Source organism: Brugia malayi, assembly GCF_000002995.4.
Source record: "Brugia malayi strain FR3 genome assembly, contig: Bm_v4_Chr4_scaffold_001, whole genome shotgun sequence".
Taxonomy (NCBI): domain Eukaryota; kingdom Metazoa; phylum Nematoda; class Chromadorea; order Rhabditida; family Onchocercidae; genus Brugia; species Brugia malayi.
The window spans coordinates 869,423-884,586 of record NW_025062478.1 but is presented as its reverse complement, the minus strand read 5'-3'; the positions used below and the strand labels follow the sequence as shown (position 1 = coordinate 884,586).

Sequence of the window (15,164 nt, the reverse complement as noted above, 5' to 3'; positions counted from 1 at the left end):
TTCTTTTTTCGTAATTTTATAGAGGAAGCAGTACATAAGACTACACTATTTCGAATATGTAAGCTTATTAGATAAAATGTATGATATTAGATTAGCTTAATTATTGATCAAATCATGTAAGTGTAATTATTGATCAAATGATATAAATGAATTACAGAGGCTGAACTGAAAATGAGTGCAGTGGGCCAGGCCAGATTCCTACTAACCCAAATAACTCGATCAGCACCAAGTACCTTATCATTTGGAAAACGTGGTTCGCATAATTTGTGGTTTCCTGATGCCGAATTTATGCATGAATTCAAGGTCATCTTATTTTAATTAAAATTTGAAAGAGTGCTACTAGATATATATAAGCTGTACTTTTTTCCTGATTCGACTAGAAGAAAAATATTTCTTGGATGTAATTTATATTTGCTTGGCGGAACATAAACTTTTATATGTGTCTTATTGCGAATAAGTTTTAGCACCTTAAATCTTCATTTGTAGCATGTATTTTTCAGAAAGCAAGTGTTGTTGGACGAGTATGGATGCCTAAACCAACAGAGTATGAAAAAAATGTTGGAATTGATCAAGTATTTGAGAAATCAAGTTGGCAGCCTGTTGTGTCTGACTTAACTGAAATGCATGAAAAGCCATTGCATTATTACTTATTGAATTTTGGACCGCAGCATCCAGCGGCACATGGTGTTCTTCGTCTCATACTCGAGTTGGACAATGAAGTATCGTTATAAATTTTATTTAACTTTAAATATGGATCTGAATTTTGTATACATTTCTGTTGTGCTAAACACTCATAAATTCTGTCAGATAACCACGTTTTACTTAATATAGGGGATTTTTATTTTTTAAGCTGGGATTCAAAAGTCAGTGAATTTTGACAAATTATATCTTTGTCTCTAGATGGTAATGAAGGCGACTCCACATATTGGTCTTTTGCACCGTGGTACAGAGAAGCTAATCGAATACAAGACTTATACCCAAGCCGTGCCATATTTCGATCGCATGGATTACGTATCGATGATGTGTAACGAAACAGCATTTGCACTTGCTGTTGAGAAATTATTAGGAATTGATATTCCGCCAAGAGCTAAATTTATCAGAAGTCTCTTTTTCCTTTCGAATATTTTCTTTTTTAATTATAATTTAATGAATAATATATCGTAGTCTGTGATGTAGCTCATTCTCATTCTGTTCACATTCCTCAGATATTTTTTTTTCTTGATATTGCCAATTCAAGATATTAGGTTTGTTTGAAATTCTTGATTTGTATGTGTATAGGAAATAAAAATTTCTCACCCATAGATATTTTCTGTTAATCGGACTATTTGGTAATTTTTGACATAGGCTGACATAAACTAACAATTATGTTAATAATTAATAATTAGATATTTGCAGCTCTGATGAATGAGCTTACTCGTATACAAAATCATCTGATGGGTGTGACAACACATGCTTTGGATGTCGGTGCGATGACTCCTTTATTTTGGATGTTTGAAGAACGTGAAAAGATGTTTGAATTTACGTAAGAAATGAATTATATTAAATTCTAATCTTGTTTATTTTTCTTTGAATATTATATATGATTCCTGGCTTTAGATAACGCAAAAATTGAAGTTTTATTATAGGAGGTTATGGTACAATTTGTTTTTCTGAACATTGCTTTGGCTCATTCCAAAAAAGTAGCTTCAGTAATGATTCAGTAATGCTGGATGGTACTAATTTTTTGCAATTTGTTTCGAATTTTTGGTTGTTATTTATAACATTATAATAATTTTTTGATTTAAAGTGAGCGGGCGTGCGGTGCTAGAATGCATTCAAATTATGTGCGTCCAGGAGGTGTTGCATGGGATTTACCACTTGGTTGGATGGATGATGTATACGATTGGGCATTAAGGTTTCCACAGAGACTGGATATGATGGAAGATCTGTTAACAGGCAATCGCATCTTCATGGTATTTTTGTTTTTTTTTCTTTTTCTTTTCAGCATTTGAACTTTAAAAATGCTATAGATTTGGGATTATTCGACGTAATTTCTTCGTTGTATTTAGTCAAGAACTGTAGACATCGGACTTGTTAAAGCTGAGGATGCTTTGCTTTGGGGCTTTTCTGGTGTTATGCTTCGAGGATCCGGTATTAAATGGGACATACGTAAAGCACAACCGTATGATGCGTATGATCAAGTGGATTTCGACGTTCCTATTGGTGTAAAAGGAGACTGCTACGATAGGTAAATGTGTCCAACATATTTGAAATTTTAATCATATTATATAGTATATTTTTTATCGTTATCTTTGCAGATATTTAATAAGAATGGAAGAAATGCGGGAAAGTGTGAGAATTATTTTTGAATGTTTGAATAAGATGCCTGCTGGTGAAATTAAAGTTGACGATCATAAAGTGGTTCCTCCTAAACGTGCTGAAATGAAGGTAAAATTGAATTCATGCTAGCTATGATTGAAATGTATAAAGTTCGTTCTAATTACATCGTGATAAATATTTAAGCTATAATGATACAATGATATGGATTAAATTTGCTTTATATAGTTTAAATATAATATTTTAGCAAAATATGGAATCGCTGATACACCATTTCAAATATTACACTGAAGGTTATCAGGTACCACCCGGTGCTACTTATGTTCCAGTTGAAGCCCCCAAAGGAGAATTTGGTGTTTATTTGGTATCACACGGTGAATCAAAGCCTTATCGATGTTTTGCTCGATCACCTGGGTATTTTTTTTTTTTAATTGAAGAGTTTTACAAATTTCAATGTTTAATTTTGATTGAGCATATTTTTTTGCATTTTCAGATTTCCACATCTTGCTGCAATTGATGACATATGTCACTTGTCAATGTTATCGGATGTTGTAGCGGTTATTGGTACTTTGGACCTTGTTTTCGGAGAAATTGATCGATAAACCAGCAGTGATCAGTGAAATTTTCTTTTAGGAAATTACATCAGAATTTTATAGTTTTAGAATTAGTACCCTTCGGTGGATGATGTCTTTCTAACAGATTCAGGTGACGAAGTAAACAAGACAAAGGTCGTGCATTAATACACAAGCATGATGCTTTGTGAGAAAGTGACGCATAATAGTTGTAAGATCATAATCTAATTCTGCTTATTGCTGAAACTGATTAACTGTTTGCTTCAAATAGTTGTGTTCTTATTAAATTGGCGAAATGATTGGTGGAGAAGCAATTAATGAAAAAATAAGGATATTTATTTTGCAGTAAATTGCAAATAAATTATGACAGTATTTGCAATGAGTTTCAAAACATCATTCACCTTTTTCAGATTACTGGCAGTTAGACTGTCATTTGCATCACTTTGCTTGTTTGTAAATTTTTGTACTTTCATTCGCCTTCGGTTTCTCCTCATATGTTTTTTCGTATATTTTTGTGTAATTTTCTTGTGTTTATAGATTTCTTTTCTTTTTTTTTATCAATATTGTCAAATCTCTTCGCATTGTGAGTCCTTATTGTATACTAAGTGCATATTTCATCCATTTCTACCTTGTGTGATTCATTATTGGCAATTTAAATTACCATTTGCATTATTTTCATTACTGGCAGTCAGATAGCCATGAAGTTTTTTTTTTTTTTTCTTGCTGTGTTTATCCGCTAGTTTTATTCAAGTGTGGTTAATTATTTTTCAAAATTTATTATACTGTGAAAGTCTTAAAAGGGTTTTTGTTTATTATGCTGTGAAACATTTTTTGTCTGTGAAAGGTTTATTCGTCCCGGTTTTCTGTTCTAAAATTTTCGACAATTAAATATTGTCATTAAGCTATTTACTAATTAATTTTATCATTTAGAATCTTAACAATTTTCCTCTGTAATCCTCTTTTTGCATTGTGTTCATTTTTTTCCCCTTCATATATTGTCAATTTTCTATATTTCAACTACCTTTTATTGTACTTTGTATGCTCCAAAAATAATGGCGTGGTTTTTCCATAGTTTTTCTCAGTATTTAAAAAAAAAAAAATGAATATACATCAATTGTACACTGTTGTCTTGTTTTCTGACGTTGTATGGTGAACTTTTCCAGTCCTTAGAAAGGGTTAATTTAAAATATTTCTTTTATTTTAAAATATTTGTTTGCAATTCATGGCATATAACATTCTCGAATTAACTTTAATTTCAGATTACATTACAGTCCAACTGTATCCAATTTGGTACTCATTGAGGATAACATTCACTGTCGGTTTGCAAATTTTTTTTAGTGTTTTCATCATGTATTTCTGTTGAAGTATAATTTTATAAATAAGGAATAATGTAGAGTACACATATCATTGGCTGGTGGTAAAATGTATTAGTTGCTTTAGACAATCTCTGTAATCATCATTCTTAATCAGTGAAGTTCTTTTTAGGATTTAATAGAATCAGTACTTTTTCAAAAAAAAAAATGATTTTTTTTTTTTTCTTTTTTTTTAGGAGGATTACAGTTGGACATCATGCCAATATTACTTAGCGATGTGAACTGTTGTAACAGTGATCTAGGACGCATCCTTTATGCAAGTCCGAAGGATTGGGATGTCCATTTAAATATCGTTGATACAAAGAACGTTTCGACTTTCTTTACTTCACATACCGAATATGAAATGGCACTTTGTGTAAGTGTTTCTTTTTTTTTTTGCAATTTTATTTAACCGGAAATGGTTCGAACAGGATAGCTGCTATGTTAAATAAACGAAATGCAACAATATAAACTGGATATGAGATATGAGACATATATAACTAACCGAACAGGTGATCGTAGTGAATGGCATGAGATTGGTTATATTTAGCGGAAAAAGTAAATAAAAGTCGGCATTTCGGGCCAGAATAAGAATCATACTTTAAATTAAAGATAATCTGTTGAGAGAAAAATTGAGAGGAATCAATTAAGAGAATCAAGTGAACAAATGACTGTCTCAGTGCCTATCTTTTGCTCTCCCTCTCTCTCCCTCTGCGATTTAACATTTCTGAAACCATAGATTTACAGTGTCTTCCAAAAGAAGTAATGGACACTATATTATATTATCTTTTGTTTTTTGGTATTACTCTTTAATTATTTCTTTTTAATTGTTGCTTGTTTGCTTATCAGCTTTTTTTCAGGCGATACCGTGCAATTCCGTTGCAGCTGACATTCGATTCTTCGATATGTGGACACGCTTTAGAGATGTGAAACGTCTTTGGGAACAGTTAGGTGACTTACACAAAAGGGTATGAACTTCCTAATTTTTCTTGTAAAATACTGTAACTTTTAAAGTCACCTTTTGATTTTCCATTCTTTCGAGCATCTAATTTTAGCTGTTCAGTGCACTATGTACTTTATTTAGCTTCATGTATTTTTGAGACTTCTTTCAGCAACTTATAGAATGAAATTTGTGTGTTTTATATGCATTCCACTTTCTGTAATTGAACGAATCTTACGGAAACTTTTTTTTTTTTCTTTTTCAGTTACATCTACATGGTTCATTCCCACAGTTTGCAGAAGGAGTGATTTTTGGAAATCAAAGTGCTCAAGTTGTGGGTAAAAGAACGTTATCAATAACAACTTTCATGAATTACATACTTAATCATCCAGTGCTTCGACAAAGCAAAGCTTTGCAGGATTATTTTGATGTTAGTTGATGAAATTTTTTTTTTCTTTATGAAATTTACTTGCTGTGTCAAAAATTCCCTTTTCAGTGTTTTGACGATTAAAAGATAAATATGATATAGAAACTCGTGGTTACGAAACATGCGTACTACGAATGACATGAAATAATCATTTTTTCCTTTTAAAGTTCATCTATAATCACACTTTGGTAGAATGGTAGGAGGATTCTTTAATGTTACTTTGCAGAAAGCACATGAAGTTTTGGACTATAAAGATCTGGATCCTATGCAAAAATCTCACGCAAATGGCAATTCAACGGCGACATCATCTGGAACTAGTATGATTCATGTTTCAAAATGTAATGCACAGGATCCTAGACTGTTCTTTATATCCGAACATGAACAAGAACGAGAACATGAAGATTCACTACCAACAATACCTCATCCTGAAGATGCACCTCATTTTGATCCAACTGCACAACTCTACTTCCAAAATTATCCATTCTCATCAACGATGATGGGAGAAAATTCCATGTTTAATATTGGGATGAATAATACAAGAAATATAACGGTATTACCAAGGAGTAATAATACTTCAGGCATGATGAATCAAACACCCACTTCACAATCTTCTTATGTTCTTCCTACTTATTACTATGTCGCATTGTCGCAACAGCGATAGTTTACACACTTTTCTCAAGTTAGTGATGATCCACTGCAATAGGACTATTCTTAATCCAGTTGTAGAATGTACATATCTATATATACATCTGTACTACATCGTCCATCATTAATCCGTATTCAAACTTGTAAGGGGCAATTAGCAAGAAGTACTTCCTTGTTTCGTTGAACTTTTTAAATGAACTAGTTTGCAATTATGTTGCACTTTTTTTTTTTCGCAATTTCTTATAGAAATTGTAAGCGCATATCCCGTCTAATAAGTCTTCGGGAATTAACAAACACCTTCAGCAATTTATTTCACTTTTTTTTTTCGCAATTTCTTATAGAAATTGTAAGCGCATATCCCGTCTAATAAGTCTTCGGGAATTAACAAACACCTTCAGCAATTTGTTTCACTTTTTTTTTTTTTTTCATTTTTCATTGCCTTATAAGGTTGTTGGAGCAAGTGGAGAGCCGTGATGCCAGTCATAAAATTAAGGCTCTGGTTAGACTAATATCTCTCTCTTCTGTAGATAAGAGATATAGCTAACTCAATCTTCACATCTAAATATTTGTAGAATTTTGCACTCTATATAATTTAGGTATTAGAAAATTATTATCACTGCAGTCATTTTAGTTTTTGTTTTTATCGTTTTTTTTTTTTTTTTGAAAAAAAAAAAATTTAGAGCAAGTGTGACAATTAAAAACACCGGTCCGGTCATATTCTATATCTTCTCGTACGGAAGATAAAAGACACTGTTTAATCTCAACATCCAAATATTTGTAGAGTTTTGTACTCTACATACATAAATTATCTGTGTTAGCAGACATATAACTACAAGCATTTTAATTTTTATTGTTTTCACCGTTTTTTTTTTTTTTTGAACATTTAGGGCGAATAACCTACAGGACGTGAACTAAAAAATTGAAGCGCTACTTGTTGTGATGTAGATAAGAGACGCTGTTATTAACTCATTCTCCTCATCTAAATGTTTATAGACACTCTATATAAATTACCTGTGTTAGAAAACAGATATACAATAATCATAAGCAATTTAGTTCTTTCTTTTTTTTTGAACATTTAATGTTAATCAAAAAATTGAAATGTTGCTTTGTATTCCATATTATCTCTTACGCAGAATGACTTCCCATCATCTCCCACGCAGAAAGAATTTCTAACATAATATCTTCACATCTAAGTAATTATAGAGTTTTCTACCTTTTTTTTTTTTTTTTTCTCATTTTTTTATTTTTAGTTTCTTACTGCTTTTTACAATCGTTCTGAACATTATCAATTGTCATATTGTACACCGGTTTCGTTACGTTCATTTTAGTCCATTTTAAAATATCGAAAATGTTTAATTAATAGGAATTTTTTGTTGGATAACTGAAGATAATTCCAACTGATACTATTAGGTGATCTACTTTCAAATTTTTAATGGTGAAAACACTTCAAGAAAAATCACACTTTTTCCATTTCTTTTAACTATATTTAATGAGTGATACCAAGCATGCTAACACTTCTCATACACTTCCTCTTCCTAGTATTTTGTGGAACCAATTCCTGATGAGTTTAACATAATTTGTTAATCTTTATAGCATATTGATCAACAAAAATGTTAACTTATGTCAAAATGCCATCGGTCCTCTTGCTCAACTCACTTTTGCTGTCACTACAATTGCAGATTGTAAAGAAGCGAGACGTTATTGGATGGAAATTGAGAAAACGCTTTATTACTGGCTCTGATAAACTGTTTTCTCATACTGAGACAAAATGCAACATAACTACTTAGCACAATTAATTAATTAATTAATTAGTTGCTTCCTTCAGTATGTGAAACACAAGTCATCAAAATAGATTTAGTATTATCACAAAAGAAAGAGAAGTGATAGATATATTTTATTTTGTTAATTAAATTATCAAATGCTATTGGATTCTCATAAATTACGGGAAGCAGAATCTATTATCATAAAGCCAAGTGAAATCTTGTCAAAAAAAAAAAAAGAAAAAATTATTTATCGTTTTTATAATAGAAATTAAATTGAATACAAGTAACATACATTCAAAAGTTTTTTTTTCGAAAATGTGAATGAAAAATTTTTACGAATGGTTGTATTACAGTGCACCAACCGTCACCAACAAGATAAACCCTTATGCACTGGCAAGATTGGTAACAAATTATTCAAATACTGATAATAATGAACATGGTGATTTGTAGGTTCAATAGAGACACCGACTGCAAGTAGGAAAAATTGTATCACTGATTCTGCAAGATGAAAAATATATTTGTAATTCAAGGAAGTTTGGTCCTTTACCTTTTACAGTTTGGAGATTCCGAATTTCAGGGTAACTGTTTCCTTCTTCATTTGAAATCCGCAAATCATAAAAGTGGAGAGATATAGCATCTTGTCCAGTTAACTAATCAAGTCCAACTATCCTATAAAGTGGGAAAGAATGAGACTCAATTTGAGAAAAGTTTTAAAAGAAGTGAGGATCGAAAGTAACAATAACATTCCCAACAAATACACAAATTTGTATATCATAATTATAGTCCGATAAGTAAATCGATCATTTTCAGAAGGGAGAGTCAAGCGAACTGTTTCTAAGGAAATTTTAACTGAACTATGACCTTTCATAATGCAGAACCAGAAAGAAGATTAAAAAGCCATTTCAACAGAGAGATAAAATAAAATGTTATGATTACAGACACACATATTAACTTGGTTTGTAGTACAAAAAATTACAAAATTATTCAAATGAAAGAAAAAAAAAACATTTAAAATTGCTGAAAATCTTTTCTCTATTTTGCAAGACAAACAGTGAGTGAATACACCAAATCCCGAAAAGACCCCTGAAATGAACGAACAATCCGGAAACGAAAGATACCAGTGTGGACTGGTCATTCAAAAAAACCTAAGTATTACAAAGAAGGTGAAAAAGGCAAGTGAATAGAAGAAGAAAAAATACTGAGCTGAAAATTGGCAAATAAAAGATACTTTGCACAAAAAAAAGAAAAAAAAAAAAAAAGCTTAAGAGATGATAACAACGGGCATAAACATTGATCGATTGAGAAATTCCGGGAAAGTATTACTATAACAATGATACTTCTCGCAACACAACCATTAAAATTACGTACGAAAGGAAATACAAGAAAAAAAGTGCAGAAAAGAGGAATTACCATTCAGAGAAATAAAGAAATTGTACAAAGTATAAAAGTGGAAATTTAGGGTTGGCAGCATCGTAAGATGCAGAAGGCAAGAAGATATTTATAACAAGAGAATTAAATAAAGGCATTTCAAGAAATCGATAAGGTATAATCGTACTGTTAGATTTCAAAATGCAACAATAAACACCGACTTAACCTGTCGAAGATGATATTAGTACTCGAATCTGAATTTAATTAATATTAAGCATCTACGTCTGAATTCAAATATATATGTGTTATCAAAATTTCCCCCTCTTCAACATCCAAATTTCATGTATCACTACTTCTGCACTCTTTATACTTTCCTGTTATTCTCTTCTTCCAAAAAAAGAAAAAAAAAAAAGGGTAAATACCTCTATTTTACTTTCTACATCTTTTAGGACTATACTATGTTTAAAAAGTGAATGTAGTAATGTAGTATAAATGAAAAGAATAGAAATGGAAGTTGAAATGGAAGTTTCATGTTTTAAGAGGAAGAATTAAGCCATTAACAAATGACATTACGCAAGGAAATTAGTTAGAAATATTAGAGCTTCTAAAACTTCTTCGCCAGGTAGGAAAAAATAAAGAATTTTAATTACCACAAAAGGCAAGGAAGGCGCTAAAATTATTTCTGAGAAAGAATTAAAAAAGTGAACAAAAGGCACTCTAGATCTTTAGAAGAATAGAAGTAAGTAAAACTTTGAGGATGAAATATAAATAATTACAACCAATTTAAGTGGGTCATCATCGAGCAACATAATTGTAAAACCAATAAGTGACATTCAAAGTAGCTTTCTGAAGTGACGACAACAATAAGACGAAAAAGAATTGAGAAAAAAGGTAAAAAAGTAGAATACGAAATCTTTTAAAAAAAAAAGAATTTCCAAAATTTCAACAAGTAAGAAAAAACGTTCCAGGGATATGGGGTATTTAACAAGAATGAAATAACTGAACCATAAAAGTGTAAAAAAATGACCCAAGATGAAGATAATAAACAGAGAAATCGATGCACGTTCACGCACGAATTTTAAGGAATTTTGAAAAATTAGTTTCTTTCGTAATCCAAATAATTACAAGACATATATATACTTTTTTCCAAACAAACAAAGTTAAAAATCAAGATTACAATCGAGAGATTCAAAATAAAACGCTTATTTACAAAAAAAAAAAAAAAAAAAAAAAAGCACAAACTGCTGGCCAGCAATGAATAAAAAATTCCAAAACATAAAAAAAATTTTGCATTAAACAAATCTTACATCTGCTAATTTCTCAACGACTCAAATTCTTACGAACATAGCCAACTTTAAAAGAGCAGTAATATATGAAAAGTTTATGAGTTATTTGGACTGGACGTGTCACCATTAATATTACCGTAGCGACAAGTATTAAGTAGAAATTCTCCAATTTGTTCAAGATGAGACGCAGCTTTAGTAAGTGATGCAATACTATCCACAATTTTCGATTCACGTGCTAATTGCTGTTCGAAAAGAAGCTCAGCACGACGCTGAAGCTCCTCCTGTCGCTGAAATACGAAAACAAATGCATTTCAGATACTGTCGAAAATAACAATTACTAAATAATGAGTAAGAATGAATGTTATCACAAACTTACCTTATCTTGACACATTGCCTTGCATATGCATTAAGCAACAAATACGAAGATAAATCCTTAGAAAAAATTCATCTTTGTAATTTTTTTTTTCGTTTTTGGACAAATTCAATAACCGAATAAAACATAATCTTTCAAATTAAACTATACTCAAAAGTTTACAAGAAAAAAGACAAAAACCTGTCATAATGCCATAATTTTCATGTTTATTCTCATAGTTCGTAAGATGAATAAAACGAATACAAATTAGCAAATTTTGCAATTTCCATAAATTTGGATTAAGGAAATCAGAGAAAAAACAAATAAATAAATTATTCAGTAAAAACCAGCTGCATGATATAAACGACTCCATGTTTTCAGTAGCAAATACTGTGCTCAAGACGATATAAATACAAATAACCTTAGATATATAGTGTAAAAAGTGAAAAGAAATAAATATGATAACCTTTAAAACATTTATTTGTCTGGCAATCAATTCAGTCATAATCGCTAATTCGTGTCCTCCATTACTACTTGGAACTGTATCCGTTTTAGGGAAATGTGTAGCAGCAGAAAGAACATCAAATGGTTTAGAAAATAAACTTACAATCTAAAAGACATGTTTTAATTTGATCAAAAATTTTTACAACCTCATAACTATAAAATCTCATAACTATAAATTTTTACAACCATCTCATAACTATAAAATCGTACAAATAAAGAAACTCAACAAATAATTTGCGAATTATAAAAATCAGCATCAAACAAAGTAAGACAAAGCTATATCTCAGTCTAATCTAAATGATGCGGTAAGTCAAATACAGTAAGCTAAAAATAAATTAAAATCTACATTTGAAAATTGCCTACCGGAGAATTTTTTGGTTCTGCTATGCAACTCACACTGTTGAACATTGCCTGCGGCTCTTTCGTAACTTGTGATACATGCTTCTTATTACCTAAATACCGTAAATTAACAATATGCCTAATGTTCCAATTTTTTTAACGTATTTCCTTCAAAATCAGTTTTACTTCGACATTCACTGCCTTTGCATTCATTTGTGTGAAGGAACACTAACAAGAATGTGCAGCCCTCCAGACAATGACCTACATTTTGTAGTTACTAACAACTAATCGATGGTTTATAGGGAAAATGTGCTGCCTTTTTAAATAAATTCATTATAGAAGTGCACGCACTGCAAGCAATATGAGCAATCCAGTCTAGAATTACTTGGAAAGTTAAAATGTGGTATCAATAATTTATAACGATAGTCAGCACTTAAAACTCTCCACTGAATACTCTAGACACACATATTATGCAAAATTAGTTGTACAGCAAATATTATCGCTACTACCTCTACCTTTATTTTCCAGTAAAATTTAATGCAAACGACCAAAAATCAGAAATGGAAAATCAGATTCAATTTTGTAGCAAACGTACCATTCTGAACAGCTTGGTTAATTAACATCTGTGGGTAAATTACTGGTTTTGCATTTGATGAAGATGGTGATCTTTCTGAAAATAAATTGCATGAGAGAAAAATAAACTAAGATTTAACAAAATTTAACTAGTTTTCCAGTTCACTGGACTTTCTTAACACTGGAAAATTTTCAGGTATTCCAAAGCTACACCGTACTGTAACGATTATTTGCCACTGCTGAAAAAAAAAAAAAAAGAAAAAACTGAATTATTATGTCTCTGTATGGTAAAATCAACTACTTTTGGAATATCTAAATGGAAATAACTATAGTTATTGTGCGTGCCAAGCTATATCAACAAGAAGAAATGACCCACCTAACTGCCCATTTTCAAGTAACTGGATTTTCTTTTCATTACTTTCACGTCTCATCAACGCTTCCAGTTGCATATAAAAGGGCTCGTTGTTTTCATTTACCGTGTTTAGAACTTTATCGCCATTCTGATAGAGCATTCGAACCATTTCCATTTCCGCTGGCGTGAATCTAATATTCGTATCTTGTGGTACTATACCATTACTCGTTTCTCGTCTGAAAAATTGATGAAATGAAAATCAAATTTTTTATATCTCCCATCTATCATTTTGCTTCATGAAATATGCTCACCGCAGAGCTTCGATTTTCCCTCGAGCTCCAGCTTGTATGTTTTGTATTTTCTTTTTTAATCTGTTCACGCCAGAATGAATTCCGAACTCCTCAAAAAGGCGGGCATCAATTGCATCCCACATTTGATGGCGCGCTTTACGATCTTCCTTTTTCTGACTGAATGTTCGTAGAAATGCTGGAATATTATTATGGATTATTTGGAAATACAAATTCTCAATTAGTTCAATTTTTAATATTTAAACTTCAAATGAAGAAATGTGATATCACTCATAAATGCGACAATAAAAAAAAAGGCTAAAACTAATTAAAATAAAACAAGCAACCTCGACATCTTCTATACAGTTCTACCAAACGGATACACATCGGCATCGGGATTGTCATACTACTTCCTGATTCCTTTGTCGGCCAGTCTTCTGAAGAATATATGTGATAAAGCTAAAACCTATAAATCTTACTTGAACTAATTGATTAAACAGTCTCAAGACGCTGTCCCAAATCAAAAATTTAGTGTAATAAACATAATAAAAAGACGAAATAGAAGAAAAAATAATATCAAAACAAATATGATGAACAGTACGTAAAAATTATTTTTAAAAAATACCTCTTGCATTACCCAAATCATCTCGGGCCCTTTTTGCTTTTGGTCCATCCAAATCATTTGCTCCTGTTTCGTTAAAAGGGCTCTAAATTAATGCATTAAATTAAATCTAGTTTAATGTAAAAAACTGTAAACTGTTTCATAATCAAAGCAATGTGCACTAGCATAAAAACTTCATAAATTCTATAAATCGTCAATGAATCACTTAGCCTTATCTTATAGAATTACTATGAAAGGGTTAACCTCAACATGCTCATGGAATATATTCTCGAAAACGCTCGGAATTTCATCACTTTCAGAACTGTTATCGATTGCGGTAGAGGCGGCACGTTTCCCATCTAAACAGCAATACTGTCCAGTGACAATAACTCAGGACAATTTATTATGTGAAGGTTGGTATGATTCATTAAATTTGAAGCATATGGACCTTCTATTCATTTCAAAAAATTAAAATTTCGCAATCCCACAAATATAACATGAGGCACTATACCTGCTTGACTATTAGCACTAAGCAATCTAGAAATACTGCCTAAAATTTGGTTTGCAAAAAAGCTCGATACTTCTTCATCAGCATCATTATTACCATTGGTTAGACCATTTTCACCCGAATAACATCCCTAAACCAAAGCTTACATATATAACATAAAACATGTACAATTGATTTAAATAAGTGAATAATTCGTACTACATATAAGTCGATATCACGGAAATAAAAAAGATAGACAGAAATATTTAACAACTATTGGTGACCATTATATTTAGTATTAATAAACCCATGATTAAGAAATAAATTACTTCATCGGAATCTGCTTTCATTACTGATCCGGATCTATTCGCAACATCGAAATCGTCTCTAAAATGTACGAAACCATTAAATCCATTAAAGACACGGAGAACTTTGTCGCTTGCTTCTTCATAAACTGCAGCATACTTACTAGATCAAAATACATACAAACCTCAAAGCTCCATTATTTATCAATTCATATTTTATGCCGTAGCATATATATACAAAATAGAACTTAGAATGAAAAACTAATAGAATGTAATTACAATCCACTTGTAAAATCCTGAATCAAATTCATCAAGTAATAAAATTAATTCATTCCTTTTTATTTACTTAATCATCGAAATAAAAATGCCTCATGATCTAAATAATGCCAGTAATAACTTATATCAGAGATATTAGACCATTAAATTGGACTGCTTTTTAACAATAAAAATGAACTTACTTTTTGATAACCATGCGATGGGTACGTCGACAACGGGACATAAAAACCCCTTAAATTAATATGAAATAAGATTATATTTCAAGGGCATAATAAGGACAAATACAAAAAAAAAAAAAAAAAAGAAAAAAAAAAAAAAAACATATGATATATTCTAACAATTATAATGTTTTGTTTACTTATTTAAAAAAAAAAAATTTTTTTCCAATTATAATTAAATATATTTAAGTTAACAAAATT

General features: G+C 30.9%; 3 protein-coding genes across 5 annotated transcripts; 2 read left to right on the top strand and 1 right to left on the bottom strand.

Annotated features, from left to right (window-relative positions):
* Positions 1-171: 171 nt before the first annotated feature.
* Positions 172-2,918, top strand: Bm4943 (the record flags this gene model as incomplete). 2 transcript variants are annotated; one of them, XM_043081223.1, is made up of 9 exons in its annotated part: positions 172-303; positions 501-719; positions 901-1,102; positions 1,396-1,522; positions 1,787-1,952; positions 2,049-2,227; positions 2,298-2,427; positions 2,564-2,730; positions 2,810-2,918. In XM_043081223.1, the coding sequence occupies 9 exons, from the start codon at positions 172-174 to the stop codon at positions 2,916-2,918; spliced, it is 1,431 nt and encodes a 476-aa protein (XP_042937157.1). The 2 variants fall into 2 exon arrangements, with proteins under 2 accessions (XP_042937157.1, XP_042937158.1); XM_043081224.1 differs by lacking the exon at positions 172-303 and having other exon boundaries at positions 528-719.
* A 1,539-nt stretch (positions 2,919-4,457) lies between these two features.
* On the top strand, positions 4,458-6,268 carry Bma-rskd-1 (PX domain containing protein; the record flags this gene model as incomplete). The annotated part of the gene is made up of 4 exons (XM_001896452.2): positions 4,458-4,616; positions 5,101-5,208; positions 5,446-5,610; positions 5,834-6,268. The coding sequence occupies 4 exons, from the start codon at positions 4,458-4,460 to the stop codon at positions 6,266-6,268; spliced, it is 867 nt and encodes a 288-aa protein (XP_001896487.2).
* A 4,496-nt stretch (positions 6,269-10,764) lies between these two features.
* On the bottom strand, positions 10,765-14,968 carry Bm9753 (Uncharacterized protein; the record flags this gene model as incomplete). Of its 2 annotated transcripts, XM_001896451.2 has the most annotated exons (12): positions 10,765-10,956; positions 11,488-11,631; positions 11,889-11,977; positions 12,460-12,534; positions 12,814-13,025; positions 13,101-13,275; positions 13,424-13,513; positions 13,702-13,783; positions 13,942-14,036; positions 14,189-14,315; positions 14,494-14,551; positions 14,928-14,968. In XM_001896451.2, 12 exons carry the CDS (start codon positions 14,966-14,968, stop codon positions 10,765-10,767), a joined length of 1,380 nt encoding a protein of 459 aa, XP_001896486.1. The 2 variants fall into 2 exon arrangements, with proteins under 2 accessions (XP_001896486.1, XP_042937156.1); XM_043081222.1 differs by lacking the exons at positions 12,460-12,534; positions 12,814-13,025; positions 13,101-13,275; ... (4 more) ...; positions 14,494-14,551; positions 14,928-14,968 and having other exon boundaries at positions 11,889-11,933.
* Between the last annotated feature and the right edge of the window lie 196 nt (positions 14,969-15,164).